General features: G+C 40.2%; 1 protein-coding gene across 10 annotated transcripts in view; it reads left to right on the forward strand.

Moving 5' to 3' along the window:
- Nucleotides 1-719: 719 nt before the first annotated feature.
- Nucleotides 720-21,753, forward strand: part of pbx3b (pre-B-cell leukemia homeobox 3b) — an 85,078-nt gene continuing 64,044 nt past the window's right edge. For 2 of the 10 annotated variants that reach the window (XM_029717228.1, XM_029717225.1), the window contains exons 1-2: nt 720-1,942; nt 2,661-2,740. In XM_029717228.1, coding sequence (XP_029573088.1) covers nt 1,749-1,942; nt 2,661-2,740 — 274 coding nt within the window. In that variant the 5' untranslated portion in view covers nt 720-1,748. The remainder of the gene's footprint in view (nt 1,943-2,660; nt 2,741-21,753) is intronic. The other 8 variants (XM_029717223.1, XM_029717232.1, XM_029717224.1 and 5 more) reach the window with 5 other exon arrangements.

Consider the following 21,753-nt stretch of genomic DNA (forward strand, 5'->3'; position numbering starts at 1 on the left):
AAAATTTCTAAAAACCTGTTTTCGCTTTGTCATTATGGGGCATTGTGTGTAGATTGATGAGGAAAAAAAGTACGTATTCCATTTCAGAATTAGGCTGTAAGGTAATAAACTGTGGAAAAGGTCAAGGGGTCTGAATATTTTCCATATGCACTGTATATTATATAGTCATCCCACACTTGCTATTCTGGGGTGTTTGTATGATTTCAATGAAACAGTATTATATGAATGGTGTGTAGGTATATGACGCTTAAATGTTGTAGCCTTGCATCCAGCTCAACAACTTGTCTGCTGCCATAGCAACTGCAGGGGAGCGCTGAGCAGTGCTGCCTGCCTGTGCAATGCATGTCACCCATAGCAACGACCAATCAGAAGTTTCTATCATTTTGTTCAAGCACAGTGAAAGTAGAGGATATGATGGGTGGGCTTTCAGGACCATGCATCTGCCAGCAATAGGACACTCTGGTCGTCAGTCGCATTCAAACACAGCATTGATTGGTCGAAGTGGTTTATTTCCAATATTATAAACATGTTTACTGTTTGCCTACCCTATGAGCCTCGGCTTGGTAGAGATGACTATACCATAGCCATGAAAAGCAAAAAGTCTGTGCAGTTCATTATCAGTTCTGTATTAAACTATATAAACATCTGATTAGGCCTATGCATTTTATTTTGTTTGTAACATGCACATTTTTATTATGTGTGGAATGACAGTACTTTGGTGCACGTGCACTCGTGAGGCATAAGACAAGTGGAACTACACCGTTATTTGGTCATTATAATCACCATCTCAAGCAATGCACTTGAATTTTAGCTTTCGGGGTTCCAGAGAAGTGACAAGAATATAGACCCCTCCTCTGATGGGCGGAGCGTGCATTTGTATTTCGATGTTGTCTTTTTTTTCTCCAGCTCTTGTTCTGACACGTTTGCACTGAGTGAGTGGCATTGGCACACTTTCAATCGCTCACTACCTCTGCCATCAAACAACATAAAGCACACAGAGGCAGAGGCTCGCGCTCATAAATTTCAGCAGGCAGATATTTTTGCGCATCGCTTTACAGCGTGTAGCCTAATTAATTTCTCGCTCTTATTTTTTTCTATAATTTTTCCACTAATGCAAAACATTTTTTTAAATAATTGCAATACATTTACAGGTAGCAGGTAGGCCTACTAATTTACTACCTAAGTCTTATTTTTTTTATATTTTCATTCACATGTTTATATTTAATTTTCACTGGATATTTTGTTTCCTGCTGACAATAATGGGGATTTGAACATTTTCAAGAGGAATTGTACGAGGAAACATAATCAAAAGAAGACGACTAATAAATTACAGATCAGCAAGGAGCAATCATACACAAGTCGTCAACTCAAAAGAGAAAGACGATTTGACAAGAGGACCCCTGCAGGATACGAGGGACAGCGGCTGTCATTTTGACAAATAAGTTTTGAACAATTATAGCTTATGCATTTTCGGACAAAAACATTTATAGATACTCACACTTCGGACCGTGCATAAAGAAGGAAGATTGCAAGAAAGTGATTACTTGGACACGCGATATTGATATCATTACTGGTACTCAGCTAACGTTAGCCTATTATTTTTTTCTTATAGGCTACGCGTAAACGCAATATCACCAATATACAGCTCTCTAACGCAACACACGTTGTAGTTGTTTTTTTGTATGTGAGTTTTTCAAGCCAAGTTTCCATTTCTGTGGCTTCGTGCATTGATTCTGTTTCGGCTGACTATGGACGAACAAGCCCGGATCATGCAGGCTCTCGGCGGTGTCAGCTTGGCTGGCCACTCGATACAAGGAGGCATGGCACTGCCGCCTCCACATGGACACGATGGGATAGATGATGGGAGAAAACAAGATATCGGTGACATTCTGCATCAAATAATGACCATTACTGACCAAAGTCTGGACGAGGCGCAAGCAAAGTTGGTTCATTTATATGTTTTCTTTACAAAACACTTTACGCACCATTACTCACTATAGCTAATTAACATTAACATCCATGTAATAAAAGGCTGTCTATAAAATGCTGATCCATATGGCAATCCCATGGTCAAAATTATTTGCAGCGGCCAATGTAGATTAAAAAGTTAACACCTGTCATCCAGTAATTCTAATAGTTTTGAAACTTGCTTCTGGCTGTGTGGAGGCAAAAAAAACTTTTATGTGCAAAGTGCAGGCTTTACATTGCATTTACATATAATGTTGCGAATTGGTAGGTTGGGGCTCTTGTAAACATTGATGCGTATTTGTAAAGTACTGTTTCACAGTAACTCCTGATATTTAAAAATAACGTTGGCTAATGTCCACATTTAATTCCATGGTAAATTCTTTACCAATAGCAACAATTTTGAATGTAGGCCTACACTCTTAGTGTAAATTGTGAATTTTCTACAAATAAACTTTTTTTAAACAAACTTTGAAGTCTTGCAAAATAGTTAGCATTTCAACAAACAATGCATCCATCGTCATTCGTGTTGACAAATCACTGTTTATGCTACAACTTTGAGATGCATGTCAACATGTGCAAAATGAGCAAGACCTCGAAGTTATTGTAAAGAACAAAGACACATTATCTTAAAAGTTCTAACAACTGAGGTGTTATAGTGACTATATTTCAATGTTGGTTCTTGTCTCAAACTGAAACAGGAAACATGGACTGAACTGCCACAGAATGAAACCTGCACTCTTCAGCGTCCTCTGCGAGATCAAAGAGAAAACAGGTAAGACTTCACATTAAAGTGGAAGATTTAACAACAGGAGGACTGTATCAATAGGCAACATTGCTGAGCCCCAACGCATTTGCACACCGCCATCTTTACTCTCCCCGTAGGCAGCCTTATCCGAAGTTATCAAGCGGGAGACAGAATCAGCTCCCGTCTGTTAGGACATTTTAAATGGGAAAATTCAGGTTAACGTTACAGCCTTTGAGAAGCATCTGCAGATCTCCGCAAAAAGGTATCGGTGCTCTCATGTAAAAATTAATATAGGGTTGTTATCCGATGGTTACATAGGGATGGAATGGACAATGAGGTGCATAACATTCCTCCATATCTTATCATAAATAAAGGACATTCACTGGCTTTGGTCTTATTAGGCTACACCACACCATGCGCATTATATGAGCCGTTTCTGCGCCATGAATCTCGTGTTTTATTAAAATGGAAAGTATAGCCAACAGTGATGGTAATTATTAATCCTATATTTAGTCAGTTAGATCGTAATCTCGTGCTTAATGAGGTTTGCTGTCCACAGGATGGATCACTATTGGCATTATTGGCACGAGTCTAACCATTGTTGCCTTCTGTAACGCACATAAAGCATTCAGACGATCAATAGAGCCAGCCGTTTCTAACGTGACAAGCTAAGTGCAATGAAACTGTGGAAAGTATATATAAGAGCATTGTGTAGCCTAGTAGAAAACATAATATTCAAATATCTGCCCAGCATGTGGGGACACAGATTTTAGAACCAGTCTCTTGCCCACATTAATATTAATTTCCTAATACAAATGGGTAGCCTACGAAGGAGTAACTGTATGAGGGTTAATATATTGTTAGAAAATAGGACATGATTTAAGATTGGTATATTTTTTAGAACAGAAGATTGGTTTGGTCATCCTTAGTAGCCTACAAGATGATGAGTTAAACTCAAAAAGTTAAATAGGCTTCCCCCAAACAACCCTATTGTGTGTATAGGCTGTGTGAGAGAGTTTGTGCATGCCAGTCTGCGCGAGCGCATGAGTGAACAATTGTGGAACAATGCTACTTTAAGATAACCTTTTTCAAATTCTAACCATGATAAATCCACAAGCTACTAAGGTTAGCATACTAATTGTGCAACCTGTCTTATGCATCGTTCTTGTGCGTCGCAATGCCATGCAATCCTGACATCACAGCAAATCAAACACCATACATCGATTGAACACTATTTTATTATAATGCACATTTTCATTTCTGTTTTTTTGCCCAAAGTCTTTCTAGTGGGCCTGAGAGTTTTGCCAAAAGGATAAGCTCATAAGAAGACACGAACCACATGCTACAGTCAGTGATGTGATGGTGTGCATCTTGAATACGCTTTTGTTAGGGTAGGTAGCCTAGACCAGTCGTTGCAAGGCCAGATGCATATCATATGGTCCTAATAAATATATCACTTTTGGATATGGCACCAAATACTATGATTTTACGCCCACGCTATTGGAGAAGGTATTTTTTGTGGATAGGATACTTCTGAAAATGTTGACGAGCCAAAAGGAGGTTAGTGCTAGTCAACTTCTCACATATAAACCTATTACAAAGATGTGTTTGTACTGCAATGCAATATACAAAATTAACATTTTCAGTATTGCAAGTGTATATATTTGTAATATTTAATGTAACCTTTATTTAACTAGGCAAGTCAGTTAAGAACAAATTCTTATTTACATTGACGGCCTATATGAAAACCTATTAATAATATGGCTGTTGATTCATTGCTAAAGGGTGTGTGGCTGACTTTCTGGGGGATACTTTATACAGTGTAATAGGCAGAGGCTCTTTATTTTTGTCCACAATATTTAACTATTTCCTTAAGACTTTATTTTATGCATTTAACATTTAAATCATTTCAAGTTATGGAAATGTTTTATTCTATATCAAGCTGTTGCAGAAGCATTATAAGCTGTCCACTTTACTCTCGCTAGTGAATAGTGATCTTCGATACCAATGGTAAATCATACTATGTCAAGTTCCAGTCGTTTATGACTACAAAAGACAGGATTACAACAGTGGTGCAAGTGTTTGGCATTTTCCCCTACATGTTGGTCATGTCCACGTTTTGCATTTTGGTATCCTTTAAAAGAGTGAGAGAGAGAGGGATGACAGTTGTCAAATACCGGTAAACTCTTAAACCCAGTTGAAAGTTGCCTATCATACAGAAACCCCTTAAATGACATTAATTTGCTACTGCTTTAAAATAGTGACGAGGTGTCAGATTCATGGCCTTTATGTGGCTTATAACCAGAAGTGACTTGGGTGAGATCATAAAACTTAATGAACTTCTCGGCCACAGGAGGTGTCCGCAGGGGCAGGAGAAGGGCCCTCTTGGCTGCCTAGCCTACTTGAGGTATTCTTTATGCCTGTCGAGAAGAAAGTGGGAAAGTGAGAGAGTGATTGTGTAAGAAAAAGGGGAAACATGATCACTGGATGTTTTAGCTCTATGTAACGATGTGTGAGCGACTGTGAGTATACTGTATGTTTTATACTGTATGAGTGTGCATCATAGATTAATCCATGCATTAGTATCAACACACACGATATGCATGTATCCCTACACGCTTTCAGATCTAAACCCCACCTGTAGAACTTATTTCCGTGGGCACATATTGGATTACTTTTGACATTTTTATATTTTATATTACATGAAATATCTAATTAATTATGCATAAGAAATAGAGTCTCTAAATATGCTAATTATTTAAATGAGCTTGTTTACTATTCCAGTTGTTGTAATCTTCTTTAATCCCTTTGATGGTCTTTGTTTCATTGTCATTTTCCACAAGAACTAAACCAGTAAACAATATACTGTGCTTCTGTGCTACTTTGTTTGAGCACTCAATTTGGAAAAGCCTGTGTGTAGCAATGCTGGATTTTCTCTATCCTAGTCCCTCTGATCAGTATGTGTTTTGTGTGCTGTGTGAAGTCTGGGAGTAGCTGTAAAGTCTTTGTTTTTACTATTGAGAATTTAAATCCAGTTTTAGTTTGGAATTGAGATGTGTGTGTGTGTTTTTTGACATATGGACATTATTGATCTCATTGTAATCAGTGCTTTATTTGATTATACTATATCAATAGATACATAATAAAACTGTATCAGTAGTTTCATAATACAATTAAATGTAATTAATACAATGTACATGTAAGGAGAGAGAAATCTTCGAAAATATAAAATGCTTATTATTATTCTTGGATCACATTGTACCAGGTGTAAATAGAAACAGGCTAAATCAAACCTGAAGTGTTTGTATTGTAGCCATGTAAACAATGACAGCAAACATACTTGGATTTACATCTGTTTGAAGAGGTAATGGGTGATGTGTGTGTCTGTCTGTGTGTGTGTATGTGTATATATCTCTGTGTGTGTGAGAGAGTGTGTCTGTGTGCGTGTGTGTGTATCTGTGAGTGTGCATGTGGTTAATCTGCGGTTTGGATTCACAGCCTTCCCCCTCTTAGCCATTGACAGAGCTCAGCTGGTCTGGTGGCCTTCATAACCAAACAGTTTTTCTCTCCCACTGTGGGTCATTCACATGCCCCCGTGGCATCATACAGAGGGATTGTTTGCTCCTTTCATGTCTGTTCACTGGCACATAATCTCAATGTCATTTAGCCACCCAATGATCCCATCCGGGGAAAACCATATCCAACCATGAATTTGACAGCAGTGCAGCAATTCAACTACGGCTGTAACTACTTTATGTTTACAGTATATGCTTCAATACTGTGCAGAGCATTCTGTTTTTTTTACATTCATATGTATGTTAGAAATAAGAAGGCCATTTTAACCCACCTAGAATCTCAGAAACTCACTAGGGAACTTGGTGCATGGCGGTGGGGGGGGGCTCAGTAGCCCGTGTTGTGTGGTTGGGAAAGAAAGTGGGATGCACTTGACTGGTAAACAGATTATTTGTAGTGTTCAGAGGATTTTTGGCACTCTTCTTACTCTTATTGTAGACCCAAAGCAGATTTCCTCATTGCTAATGCCCTAGAAATATTAATTCACTTTGATATGCTAATTAGGGGGCATTATGCAAGACATTAGATTAAGTGGCAGCATGAAGTCATTTGCCTGTCAGTAAATTGAGTGTTTTTTAGCAGGAGGGGTTTGTCTTTTCACTTTCTCTTGTTTTTGCATTTCAATGAGCTGAATGTGAGATATTGCTGAAACTGCTACAATTCTTTACCTTTTTATTGTCCATTGTTTATTTTCTCTCTCACTCGTCATGTTTGATACCAGCAATCTGCAAATGATGACACTTGTTTGTTCTTCGACACATTCCTTTTGTCCACACCTCTTCTGAATTGTGCCCAGCATGTCAGGGGTAGATAAAGAAAAGTAAACTCTAAAAAGATACGTTTGCTGACTTTTTTTTTTTTTTTACTGTAGCTTGAGGAAGACATACAGTGCATCGGGCATGAGATCTCAGTGCTAATCAGATGGGTTTTGCAGTTGTTTCTCTGTGCTGGGTTTGTTTTCTCTCCTCTCCTCTCCTCTCTCTTGCCCTGGAAGAGAGGCTCGCATCAGCAGCGGGAGCAGCAAGAATAACAAAGGTGAAAGATTACCTCCATATGGTATTTCTGACCAGGAAAAGGAAAGGTTCTGCAAAAGCATTCCTCTTTGATGTGAGGTTTAATCAATAGAAAGAGATTACAGAAAACTATTACAGGCTAAATCACAGCGCGCCACAGAGGCTTAGTCCTCTCCACAGCTCTCTCAGCTGCACTGCACTCCTCCTGGCTGTATATTGACTTGTTGTTTTCATGACCTTTGACTCATCAAGTTCAGAAATGGGAGGTCTGGTCTGGAGAGGTAGGAGATTGCAAGAGGCTCAGGCTGATAAATGCCCAGATCTAGTGTGTAGAGCAGTGGATTAGAGAGACTAGTTACAGTATCTGACTAGGGGGGTAGCGTTAGCCTACATGTTAGCCTCCTCACACTGCTGATGCCACTGCTGAACATGCCACAGTATTTGTCTGTTAGTTCATCTATGTGCACGCTGTGGTTATGAACAGTGGACTGGCTGAGTAAATTTCAGATTGAGGTTGTAATTAACCACGTGCAAGGCTGACTAAAAGCATTACCTTGAGTAAATATAGTTAGGATTGAGGGTGTAAACATTTGTCAAACCTTTAGGGAACATTCATTTTAAGGCTCCCTGATAAAGAGTTAATGAGACCCCTAAATCTAGTTTGTTGTTAATTTGACATGCCATTATGATTATTATGAATATTATGATTATAGTTATATTAAATTGAGAAAACAATGAAGTTAGCAATGTTACAATCCTTACCATGGCCCAAGATCAAAAGTCAATATTTGTGAAGACTGCCTTGTTCTTTACCCTTTGCTTTTTATAGTGTTGATTTGTGCAAAATACCACAGTCAATGTATGCCGTGGAACAGAAAGCCTTTCAACAGACAGACAATTGACTTTGGATGCTTTTTGTTCGAGAGTGCCTCAGTGATGCGGCTGCAGTGACTAGATAGCGCTCGGCAGAATGGCTCGCTCACAGCTGGGTTCCTGGCCGTCTCAATGGCAGGGCTACTTGTGCTTCCTCTGCAGCGGGCAGGGGATTGGGAAGATGGGGAGGTTATCTAAGCAGCTCCCAAATCCCCTGCTTTCTCCTAACAGCAGAGAAAAAAAGCATATGATAAAGAGAGAAAATAGAAAAAGTGGGGTGCGTATCAGTATCGATGGGGAGGGAAATCTGGAATGCCATATGTTCACATTCTCCCAGTATTTGTCGTATTTTGTTTTCCTGACTGCTACAGTGTAGCAGCACCTGAATCTAATTCTGATCTGAATGAGGTGCTTTGGTACGATAACCTGCTGGTGGTGATGACCCTCCATCTGTACTCACACAGACCCCATCTTATGCTTGCCTCTCTCGCTACCTCTTCTATAGCTGGAAGCGTTTTCTGTGGGCTCCTGTGCGAACAGCAGCCCATAATTGTATTTTTGCCCATACATTATACAAATTAGTCTTTATGGCAACTGGCACACAAATGTGCATCCTCCAACAATATTTTAGTAGGTTAATTGCAACATTTCTCAATTGTACATCTGAGTAGTTGTTAATTAGGCATGACAAAGTTGGTGAAATAGTTATCTTCAGGCGGTGGCAGCCAGGAGAGGCTGCTTGGGATGCAAAAGGGAAGGCTTGATTGAAACGTTTGACATCGGTAAAGCTTGGAGCAGCATGGCCCTTGCTTGCTTTCTGTGCACTCCATTATCCTCAGTGTTCTGGTCCCTCTCTCAGCTAACCAAACAGAGTATCCCACCTGAACCAACATGCTGCTGAAGCGTGATGAATAATAGAAAAGAAAATTAGAATAAATCTCTCAGATCCTCCTCAGTATTGTTCAGCCTCATCCATCAGGAAGAAAGGCTCCTCCCACATTGACCCAGTCTGGGTATCAATGACATTGTCTTATATTTGCTAATCTCATTTAACAAATGTGGTCCCTGCACCCCCACCCCCAACTCTGGAGATGAGCTCATGTTTCATTTAATTACCTTCTACCTCAGATCGTTCGGTTTGCTCCATTCTTTGTTATTCAAGAAAATACAGTGAATATGAACATGTAGAATATTACCTGATAGACAGAATTCTGTTATTGGAATTTCATTGGAGTTTATTAATTCAGTTGGCTACTAAACTTATTTTTGTCAATGGGAATACGTTTGTCTGTCGTGTTAGTTAATTCAAGATGTTCAACCCCTGTAGAGCTGATCATCATTTATTTTTGAACACATTTATTTCCCTGTGATCGTTGCTTAAAGCTAGGCCCTCCTCTCCAGAGGTCAGATGTCATAATGTTTCCCCCGTGGGCCACCTGGTGCTTTATGTTCATGTTGGAGACATTTTTGGAACATGGAGGTAGCTTGTTCTCCATCAGGGCCCTGGCATCTGTTAGCAAGGCGTCTCCTCTAATATATTACCGGAGTTGTGGGCCCTTCAGACCAGAAAGAGACCGGCTGATGAATTCGATATCACCTTTGACTTGTCAGCTATTCTTTGCAGGTTAACCAAATTGTGCTCAGTATGAAACATTACATTTTCATTCAAAGAAGTGAATGTTAAGCCAGCCACAGCTGTTTTCAATATTTTATGCTTTTCCCCTGACATGTATATGACATAAGTACTATTTGTGATGTGTTGTCATCAATAATTTTGTCAGAAAGCATAAAAGCTTGAAAAGCCATCCAACCACCATGGTGTTTATGTCCCATATGTACTACAGCAAAATATGCTCACCTCGTTGGACGGTTCCTGTCTGATATAGATTTGACAGCGAGTAATTCTGTTAAATCAATTAGTTTTATGTTTATTTATTGACGTTTTCATAAGTATACATTAGTATGCTAGATTTGTGTAGGTACTATTTAGTTCAAGCCCATTGAGGAATGGTCTGAATGTATCTTAAGGAGCGATAAGTGATATTGATTGAGTAAGAGCTAATCACAGATCAGGTCAGGTAACAGAGACACTGGACCAATGCAATGGGCAGACTGTTACACAGTAATAAGAATGATACAACTAGAAACAGAGCAAAGGTTTGGTTACCGGATGTTTCCTATAGAGTTTCATTATCTGAGTCCAATCCTGGTCTTAATGTTTTAACGCAGTATCATTAGATGGTGGAACAATATTACCATAGAGCGTTATTAGTATAAAGAGTGTCAGATGGAGAGACTGGTACAAAGCAAGTCCTCTCTCGGTAATGATACTGCTATTTATAGGTCCCCATTTCATTAGCTCCAGTGTTTCAGAGAAGATATTTTCTCATGGGGCAATAGATGCCTGATGTTCATTTACTCCCCATACACATTAAATGTGGACAACCAACATGGCAGAATGTTTTTTTAGTAAAGAGGGGCCCCTCTGCTGTTTCCAGGAAATAAATTTTGATGTTATTTGTTTTGGTGTTGATCTATTTTATGATTGACTGACTCATCTTTAGAGGTTTGATGATACATATCATATTATCCATGTAATACATAACAGGGTATAGTGAATGGAACTCTTACAGGTGATCATTTATCATTCAGAGAAGTGTTGGCATTTTCAATTTCATCTAGATTATTAGATTTACAGATTTTATTTGAACAGTTCTAACATTTCAACATTGCAAGGCTTCAGATCATTATCCATGTTATCACACACACACTACACAATGTTGAATAACGTTATGTAGCTATTCTAGAAAACAGAACAATGTGTTGTTGTTGTCTATTTCTGCCCTTATCACATGTATTGTTTTCACAAAAGATGTTTTCTAAAGTTCTCTATTTGTTCATCTGAAATTAAGTCCCTTTTTCTATTGTTCCACAAGCCATTGTTCCACACGGTTCATACATTACAATGATATATTGAAGGCAGAAATGGGAAAAAGACTGCAATGCAATGAAAATTTAATCAGCGTCTTCTGCTGCTTTAATAAGGCAAATAATTCTTATTGGCTGCTGTGTTAAGATTTCTAATATTTAATTCATACCAAACCTTGCATTATTCTGCCCCTGCCCTGACAAGCCCCACTCTGCTGCCTGCCAAAAGGCAACATTAAAAACTTAAAAGCAGATGTAAATGTCTGAAGGCATCTGTATGGCCAGTTTTGAAGTCATCACTAAATGGTACTACCTTGCATTATTAACTATTATTAGGGACAGAGATTGTTTATCAATTGATAGTCTTTTTTACTTAACATTAAAATGAGAATAGAACATTTCGAATATTTGCCAGGTCAGATAGAACAGAGCATCAATCATTTCACTGAAACTCCTTGATGGCCTTGTATTTGTGTTTTTAAAGGCAACTTATTGGCTCCTGGTGTTGAACACAGAGAAACCTTATATTATTGAGTGATTCAGATTTACTATCTTTACTCCTAAAACAATATACATGGGACTGAAAACCCCTCCACTTCTATCATCATATTTTCTTATGGGTTGGTGAATGTATAAGACTACTCTAAATGTACCTTTCCTTTTCTTCCTTGAAGTTCATTTTTGTGGGCTGAAGCAACGGAAAGATGGCAAGTGGCCAAAGGCTAGGTGATGGCTCATGTTAAAGTGAAACGGCAGGTCCTGTTTTCCTCTCTTGGTGAAATGGCTTAATTGGTGTCAGAGCCCCAAGGATAAAGGCCTCTTGCTCTGAACATAGCCACACCGTCATAGTCTTCCCTCAGCCAGGACAAGCGGGTAACGTCTGGTGGTGAATGAGGACTAAGCCGTGCCATAACAATATGCAATGATGTTTGGGATGACAGAAATTAATACGCGCTTGCTCCCAGAAAGTCATGATTAATGACGGCGAGTCGGGGAACGCTGTCCCTCCTCTTACTCCACTTTGATGGGGATTGAAAAGCAAAAGAGGCTGGTTTCTCTTCTCTTTAGAAAGTGGATGTCACCCAGAGTACATTACTGCTGTTTTTCTTTCCCGTTTTTCCACAAGAGGAAGGCGGTGGGGGATTGGATGGTCCCTCCTAATGAATTTAGGATGGGTCCGCTCCCCTGATTTGGGAGTGGACCTATCCTGTCCAGTAGCAAGCTGGTGGGAGTACTCAGTCTTCCTTGGAGTTATCGCTGTTAGGAAGTACATAGGAAACGAAAAGCACCTACTGATATAGATAATTACTAATATTACAATCTAACAGTTATTCACAAATGTATGTTTCATTTGATTATCAGATTCACTTAACATCTTTACTATATGTCTATAGATATTATAAACAAGTTAAATGACATGTTGGCAACCTATATCCATATATCAAAATTATTTATGATGTCTGTGCACTTGGAAAAGGAACAGAAAACTAAAATAAGATATATTCAATGTTGTAAAAAAATAATGATGACAATGTGCTTTTTCATAGTATCTGTGTTTTTGAAATTACCAACATACATTTTATTTAAAGGTCCGATGCAGCCATTTTTATCTCAAATTATTTCTGGGTAACAATTGCGTATCTTACTGTGATTGTGTTCAATTAAAATGGTTTTAAAAAATTGCTTCTTGGCGAAGAACATTTTCTCAAACAAGAATGTAGCTAGTACTGTCGCGGATAGGTCTGAGTGGGTAGGGAAAAACAGAAAACTAGCTGTTATTTGCAAAGAGTATGAACTGTCTTTCTTGTTGGTCTATTCACTTTTTACTGCCAAAACTCCATCCCACCAGAACAGGCTGAAATTTCAAGCGGTCTTTTCAAACAGCTCATACACTAAAATGCCATTATCAACACTTTTACAATTGGACAGTATCATTCCAACCTCATAGTGTGGAAATATATATAAAACACAGGAAATCACATTTTTGACTGCACTGGGCCTTTAACATCTTCAACATTGAGGCTTTTCTGAAAGTGAACGATTCAGGGCCCAATGTGTGAACACAATGAACTGATGTGCAGTAGCCATGATATGAGTATCTGTTGTGTCCTAGCAGGAGACACATTAATATTTAATCCTGTCTGCCAAAGAGATCCCCAGACCCTTCTTTTCAGGCCTTACTTTCACTAATGTCTTGTCCACCTTCCTAGGTATTTCATTTCTAAGTGAAGTGGAATTAAAGCATGCATTAGGATGATACCAGGCGCCTTGTAACCGATTTCTAAGTACATGTGCATCTGCACATTGCAGTGAAAATTCAAAGAGCAAGTTTTGACAACAGACATTTTGCTGACACAGAGTATTTCTCTCACTTCTGCTTCTCAAATAAACACTAGCTCTTTCAGAATGATTGATACATATTTAGGTAGCCTTTTTTCCCCTCGTACTACTGTGGAAGGTAGGAGTTTATGCAAGCAGCAGAAACATCAACGTTTTAAACAGTCAATCACTAAGCCTCATAAGGGTCTATCTCTGCTCTCAGATGGGTGTGTAGGAAGACAATGTCAGCTTTTATTTTGGTTCTCAGTGATCTGAACAGTTACTGTCTCACCATTCATCATTTCAGTTGTTTCCTGTTGATGATTTGTACTGCAGTGTACTAAGACTCAAAGCCCACATCAACAAGATCTCATAAAGTCAATGAATCAGCATAGTTGCAGGGGTTTGTTGACTATTTAAACCTTGGCACAGTAACTAAAAGGTTGTTGGATCGAATCCCCGAGCTGACAAGGGAAAAATATGTCGTTCTGCCCCTGAGCAAGGCAGTTAACCCAGTGTTCCCCGGGCGCCTAAGACGTGGATGTCGATTAAGGCAGCCCCCCGCACCTCTCTGATTCAGAGGGGTTGGGTTAAATGCGGAAGACACCATTTCAGTTGAATGCATTCAGTTGTACAACTGACTAGGTATCCCCTTTTACCTTTCTATATAGTAAGTTGCTGCACATGTCAGTCTGTATTTTGTACTGTAATGTCCCCATTTTGCTTTTGGACTTTGAAGATAATTATGTAAATTGAGAGGCCTCCCATGCGTGGGTAAACATAGCTGTGTTAGGACAGAAGGCGTGGTTCCCCTCTTTCTCTAAATAATGAAAAATAAACCCTAACATGGTGTGTGCGTGTGTGGGTGCGTGTGCGCGAGTCAGCCAGCCTGTCAGGTCCCGGTGTGAAGGCTTGGTTTCGAGGGCGCTTGGTGCCTCTGTCTGTAAGTATGCCGAGCATGGCCTGGCCTCCCGGGTGCTGAAGGAGAGCATGGAGTGGCAGAGTTAATTTATTTAATGACTGAGCGTCTTATATCTCCCGAGCCCTGATTAGAATCCTTGCTTGATGAGAGAAGCGATAGAGTGGTGTGCACCAGCCTCATGCACGTAGACCCACGGGCTCCGATTCCTCCATCCTCTCTCCTCCCCACCCCCACTCTATCTGTCTCCGCCGCTTTCCCCAAACCTTCAGTAAAGATCAGAAACAAGGCTTAGGGAAAAACCATGCCATAGAGTGAGGCGTTTTACAATTCTTGGCTGTACACCTGTGATAATTTAGTAGTGTACCTCATCTATAATTTAGTATGGTGAGCTAAAGCGAGCGATGCTGGGAAATCCGAATGAGGAGTAATTGTGATTAGTTGTGTGATCAAGATGAAGATCTGTATGAACGTGGGAAAGCCAAACAGTGTGTGTCACTTTGGCAGCAGTGGCTGTCAGCAGTGGGGGAGCTGCGGTTGTAAAAACCATGCCCTCGCTCTCTGCCAGCATGTCTCTTGTGGAGCCAAAGCACTGCCCTGTAGATCTGGACTGGCTGTGGGAGGGAATGCAAAAACACTGAGGACTGTGAAAATAAGTGCTAAGAGCCCTAATTGTGAACGGGTTGAAGTAATGACATACTTCTCCGAGCTATCATGACTAAAGAGGTGAGAGAGAGGGGGAGAGAAGCGGCGTAGAGGGAGAAAATACTCCCTGCTTCTAACATTTTCATAAGCCATCATCAGTAATGCAGCAGCAGCCTCACAAACCAGAAATGATTTCTTCAGACATTGCTGTCAAGTCTTATTCAAATAGCAGCCTCACATTTGAATAACAGCCGACATTTTGAATTAATTAATCAGACAAGATAGTCTAGGCCTTTTCTCATTACTCTACGGGTCAGGCTGGGGAAGATATATGCGGTGGTGATGATATACTTGTCTGTAATAGTGATTTATGGAGATTTTGGATTGTACTCGATTTGTCAAAGGGCCTGGTAGCAGAAAAAAATAGGACAGTACATATTTCATTACCTAATCTTTGATTGATTCCATGATGCTAAAATATATAATCTTGTTGTTTAGGTGCATGGAAATCCCTTGTTAAGGCTACAGCCTGGCATCAAGAGCAGAAATACACACGCATGCACGCTTGCACACACACACACACCATTTTAATCTCCTCATAGACCTTTCCCATTTTACTTTTCCTATGCAATTAAGCGAGGGCTGTAAATTACAACTGTGCAGTACTTTAATTATCACAGTGTTAAAATAGAGTTCCTGTCTTTCAGAGGATTTCATTAACTTACTGACTATCCTGTGTGTGCTCATTTTTTATTCCATAATCATAAGATTCATTTGATTTACATGATGTAGTTGTAGGCACAGCCAGCCTATGACACAGGGCTATTCTGGCAAGTGAAAGATAAGTACCTATCCTAAAATAGAGACAACATATTCATGTCAGTTTCCAAGTCAACAACGATCTTGACATTTGGTGACAGTCTTGTGTTAAACTATTTTGGCTTTCAAGTTGTAATGTAAAGTAAGTTAAATATTTCATTTAGGTGTGAATCCAATACATAATAGTTTAATGACATGCATCCTTTCTTGTTTTTTACTAGCCACAACAACTTCATCTCCACATATATTGTTTCTAATTCTTGAAAATGATCATTCTTTTCTATTTACATAAAGCCACCGTGTTTGACCAGGCTGTAAGCCAAGAACAGTTCACATGGTGGAACGAAATGCCAATTACATTCAACCTACTCTGTTTATTGCTCTTAGAGACTTGAGTTTGTGGTTTCAGATTGCTGTACAGCAATGTTCAAGCTGGCTGTATATGTCTGTGTGTGTGTGCATGTGTGTGCCAGCTACCTTGCTTTGGGCATGTGTTGTTAAGAGTGTGTGAGGGTGAGACTGCAGTATGTTTTGTTTATAATTCTCTTCATGGGTATGACTTTACAGACATGTAATTGAGCATGGGCCTATACTTATGAGGGTAAAGGTGTTTGTACAACCCAGAGGTGCAGAGAGACTGATGATCTTCACCTGCTAGAGCTGCTCAATACTACTATTCAACAATGACTGAGGCTATATAACACACAAACATTCTTGTGTTGATTATTGTCTCATAGCCTTACATTGGTAGAACATGTCAATGTGTCTTTGACTCAATTTATTTTGCACAAATCTGTCATTTTTGTGGTTTTGATGGTTGGATATAAGACATACCGGAGTGTGGGTTGTGGATAAGTCATTAAAAACGGTGTCACCTCCTCACTGGCCATTTGGCTCATTTGACAGGACTTGTGAGAGCACTACAGTGTACGTGTGTGTGTGTGTGTGGTGCACACGGGCATGTGTGTGTCAGAATGGTATGAGCTGTTGCCATTCTAGTGTGCAGGCAGCCCATCACAAAATGCACCACCGACCATTGTGACAAAACATTCAAATAAATTGCTGTCAGGCTGCCGAAACACCAAGTGCAGCAATTTTTATCTGACGTGCAGAAGACCCAGACATGCAGTCGTGACAAGTAATGCTGGAGCACCTGTGAGAGACTGACGATAAAATTCAGGATATGCCTGATCCTCGGCATATTATTACTCTTCCTGAAGAGAGAGCTCAAGATGGAGAGATATGTGAAATGTGGCAGCGTTTTTAAAGCCTGGCTAATGAATACACTGCAGTTTTTTTACTGCACAATTCATTATACAGTAAAATGCCGGACTACTGATATTGAGCTGTCAATTCTTTTTGCATTATAAATATATGTAATTAGTTTCATCTCCCCTTTCTTTGAATTGCAAAATTGGGAGCAATGGGTTTACTTTTTGGACAATTCTGATAGTGATTTATAAACATTATGATGTTTTACTCATAGGTCTCCAGTGCTTTAAATGTACGCTATAACATTTTAGTTAACTTTAGAATGAGAAAAAGCTCTCCAGAAAACCAGAGATGGAGGACACATTGTTGAATCTGACATCCATCCTACACAGCATTGTTATGTTCTACCTTATATGTTGTTCATGTGGAATAGGCCCTCATTATGATTTTAAGGATGAGAGAGGAAAGCTTTTAATTAATGATATGTAAATGGTTCTGAATTGATTATGTTAGAATATCAAGAGAGATGGGTAGAAGCTGTGGTGTAATATATTTTAATTAAGAATTAATTAAAAATGATGGCAATTTTTAAGAGGCTCACAGAAAATAGTGGAATTTACTCTCTGTCAGAAGTAAATTAGCCTTTGATTAAATAAACGAGCACATACTGTATTTATAGAAGAGTTATTTTTAAACTTTTCCAGGAAGAATTACACCGTTTTTCAAAAGTAATTAGCATTATGTCAGTGGTGGACCAGTAACTGAGTTTGCCATGGGTTAATTGTGATTTATCCCAATTATAATTTATTAGATTTCCTTGATTTGTGTCAGTTTATAGATCAATAAAACTGTATTTAATTTCATGTATTCAGTGCCTGAAATTACATTGTGCATAATAAAAGCAATTACAGTGCATACAATGTCATCACACAAAAACATTTTATATGTATTACATACTGTATATACACATTATTATCATATATGACAAGTCAATTATAAACCATAAAAATTTCACAAATTTTTTCAGTAAAAAGATTAGTTGTGACTAGTGTGAAAACATAGGTAACCTCTTTAATAGTCATCTGTTTCTTTTATTCTTTGGAGAAGAGATAAACATTTGAGAACTTAGATGCACTTATCGTGTGCAGTAGTTTTACAAGGCAGCACAGGCCTTTGTTCTCTGCTAATACTAGCATGCATGCTCTTTGCGATACTCTGCGATCAATGGCAGAGAGGCTGGTATCACAGCAGTTGGAGCAGGCATAGCTCGGGGGGGAGGGGAGGGGGGTCCCTGGTGGTTCATTTTGATTGGAGCACAGAGTTTTGTGTTGAAAGGCCAGGGAGAGACAGGCTGTTGGAACCAAATCCCCCTGGATCAGTTAGAGCTTTGCAACAAAAAACACCTTGATATTCCGAGGGAACAGTTTGCTAAGGAAACGAATGAAATTAAATGAGCTATTTGAAAACAGAAACAATGAAATGGATATAAACGACTTGTGAATGTTTGTGTGTTTACACTGTATGAATGTGTGTGCTGTGTAGTGTATTGGGTGGATTGGTTGAATATACTTATGTAGAACTTCACCACAATATGTTATAGTGTATAGCAGGGGTGTCAAACTCATTCCACGGAGGGTCTAGTGTCTGCAGGTTTTTGTTTTTTCCTTTCAATAAAGCCCTAGACAACCAGGTGTGGGGAGTTCCTAACTAATTAGTGATGTTAATTCATCAATCAAGTACAAGGGAGGAGCGAAAACCCGCAGACACTCGGCCCCCCGTGGATTGAGTTTGACACCTGTGGTGTATAGCCTCTACAGTGAGGCTATATTGCTTTTTACAACAGTCCTGAAGTATTTATTTGTCATTCTCTGTTTTCAGTATTCAAAAGGCAAATATATGGATATTGAGGTGAAATAGGCTGTTAGCTGAGTAGTGCTGTTAACAAGCATAGTGAGACAGCAGGTAACAGTGCAGTATCTTTCCACAGAGAGAGAGAGCATAGGAGAGAGGGGTTTGTGATGGGAGGAGAGGAGGGCTGTGATGGGGTAATGAACCAGTTATGGGAGGCAGTGTGGACATGGTGGCTAAGAGGGGAGGGGATGGTAAATAGGGTATCAGTCCTACTCCACCATAACCCCTTCTACACACACACACACACACACACACACACACACACACACACACACACATATACAGCCAATGGCTGGCAAAGACTCTCTCTTCTTTTTGACACCTGCAACCAGTTGCAATACATCACTGTCAGGATCGCTTTCACCACCCATCTGCATTTGCACGTTAGTTACCCATGGAGGCCCTCGTCAAAAAAGTTGAGCAGTCCTGACACAAGCTCCCTGGTGGGAACATGAAAGGTGATGCGATGTTGGGAGGTGCCATGGCGGGTGTCACTGCTGGCTGCACTCTCTCCCAACACAAACCTGATTAATACTGAAGGCAAAAATGGATTGTTAGCTCATTGGCTGTTAATGCACAAATACCACACCATTCACCTTCTATGTTTAATACTGAACACATCGCATGAATATCTGGGCTTTGTTTCTTGATTTCCATCTTCCATATAGCTGATATAGGCACAGATGTAACGTTGTACCCTGCACATTGACTCGGTACTGGTACACCTTGTACATTGCCAAGTTATCGTTACTCATTGTGTATTTATTATTACTTTTGTTATATTTTTCTATTATTTCTCCATGTTCTTTGTCTCTGCATTGTTGGGAGGGGCCATCAGTAAGCATTTCGCTGTCTACACCTGTTGTTTACGAAGCATGTGACAAATACAATTTGATTTGATTCGAAAAGAGATTACATCACACTTCCATAGCATATTTCCATCGCCAGGTATCATAAATGGAGTATAATACTGAAATAGTTAATGAGTATGAGGTAGTCTAAGTTGAAGTTCAGATTCATTGGCCCTGTATTAGTGGCTCCTGTATTGTCTGCAAGGTTGTGAAATTGGCTGTGAGTCTGGTCATTGAGGAGGAAGTGACTGCATGGCGCCTCCAGTGTGAGTGAGCTCACTGTGGCGTGGTGGGGGTAGTAGTAGTCGTCTGACAGTGCCACTGTTAGCTAGCGGTCGGTGAGTAGAGCGGCGGCTCCGGCCCCGATGGAGGGGGGTCAGCGGCTGAACTCGCTGATGGGAGCCAGAACATGAAACAATGCCTGGGTAACGTCTGGTGGGTGAGCTGCACAGAATTACAAGCGAGGGAGCAGGCCTGCTGAGGCAATTACAGCCTAATGGGGTCATTTGGAAGGCAATTGCCAGGGGTTAATGTAGTATGGAGAGATGAGGTGAGATTGAAGTGAAATTTGGGGCTAGATAATGTGTTCAAATGAAAAGGGAGCGATCAGACAAGTTGTGCATTGATGAGGTGGGAGGTTGAATTGGGGAACGAGAGCATGGGCACTCTCAGTGACACAGATGGACACAGGGCTCTATCTTTCACACTAATGCACACACACACACATCGTATGCCCTGGAAGCACTACCTCTCTCCCTACTGGAGGTCTTCTTTTCTTTCTCCTCTGTCTCTTCTGTCTGCCCCTCTGCTCTCTCCATGGCCTTTCCTTGTTGGCCGCTCTCTGAACAAGGGCTGCTGTGTTTCACCCCTGCTGATGAACACAGTCTACAAGGAAGTGTTATTTTATAGATGCTCACGCTGGACAATGTTTGTGTTTCAGCACTTGTGATATAATTCTGTGTGTCATAAGTGAGAATACCAATTACGATGATCATAGTTTGATGAATACTGTGTAGTACAGGATAGGGAAGTCCTTAGTTAGAGACATGTCAAGCCCTCCTAGTATCAGTTGTGATAGAGTGGTAAACGTGTTGGAAGAAGTAGGAGAGGCACCGCAATGGATCGGGATAAAGTGGATCATTATGCGCTCTTACGTTATCCAGTTCATTACCTTAATTGCCAAACATAATCCTGTTTTGGAAGGGTGCACTGGAGCTTTGGGAACAGATCTTAGCCCAGGCTTCATCCCCTGATCCCCTGGCCGGATCTGCAGGAGGCAGCCCAATCATGCTAACGCTAAACTTTGATCAAAGCCAAACTTCCTTAAGGTTAGCCATGTGAATTCCCCTGGAGCTACTGTGTGCGCTGAAGCGAACTGCAGTATAGGAGGTTGTAGAGCACTGGGTGCCTTGCTGCTGCTGCCTGTGACCGTGCTGGATCACCGGCCAGCAATAGCATTATCATCACCTTTCAAGTCTTCAGCGTTTTTACACGATTATGCTCAACACTGGAACTTAACATCATCCATGGGTGAAGATTCTTAGAACAGTCTCTCGCCCTCACTCTCTTCCACTCTCTCTTTCTCTCTTTCTCTCTCTCTCTCTCTCTCTCGCTCTCTCTCTCTCTCTCTCTCTCTCTCTCTCCAGTCCCCCTTTTTTCTCTCACACTCTCCTGCCATCTCTGTGAAGTCTGCTCTGCTCCTCCCCTTCCACTCTACACAGAGTTTTGGCCTGGTGCCGGCCACTTCACTGAGGCATATTTTCCCAGACTCCCTGAAGGCTATTTTACCAGGATTCCCATTAGGTCTTAACCCATTACCAATGTTCCAAATAATTTACGGAGTGATCTATTTACTTTATATGGTAATTCATTCATTTGACATGGCTTGCTCAATGCACATGAAAGTCAGCATTTCATACCTGTGTCACCCATTTCTTCTGTATGTACTTCATGCTTTTCTGTTGAATTTTATGACAT

This window comes from Salmo trutta, chromosome 27 (genome assembly GCF_901001165.1).
Source record: "Salmo trutta chromosome 27, fSalTru1.1, whole genome shotgun sequence".
NCBI classification, from domain to species: Eukaryota; Metazoa; Chordata; class Actinopteri; order Salmoniformes; family Salmonidae; genus Salmo; species Salmo trutta.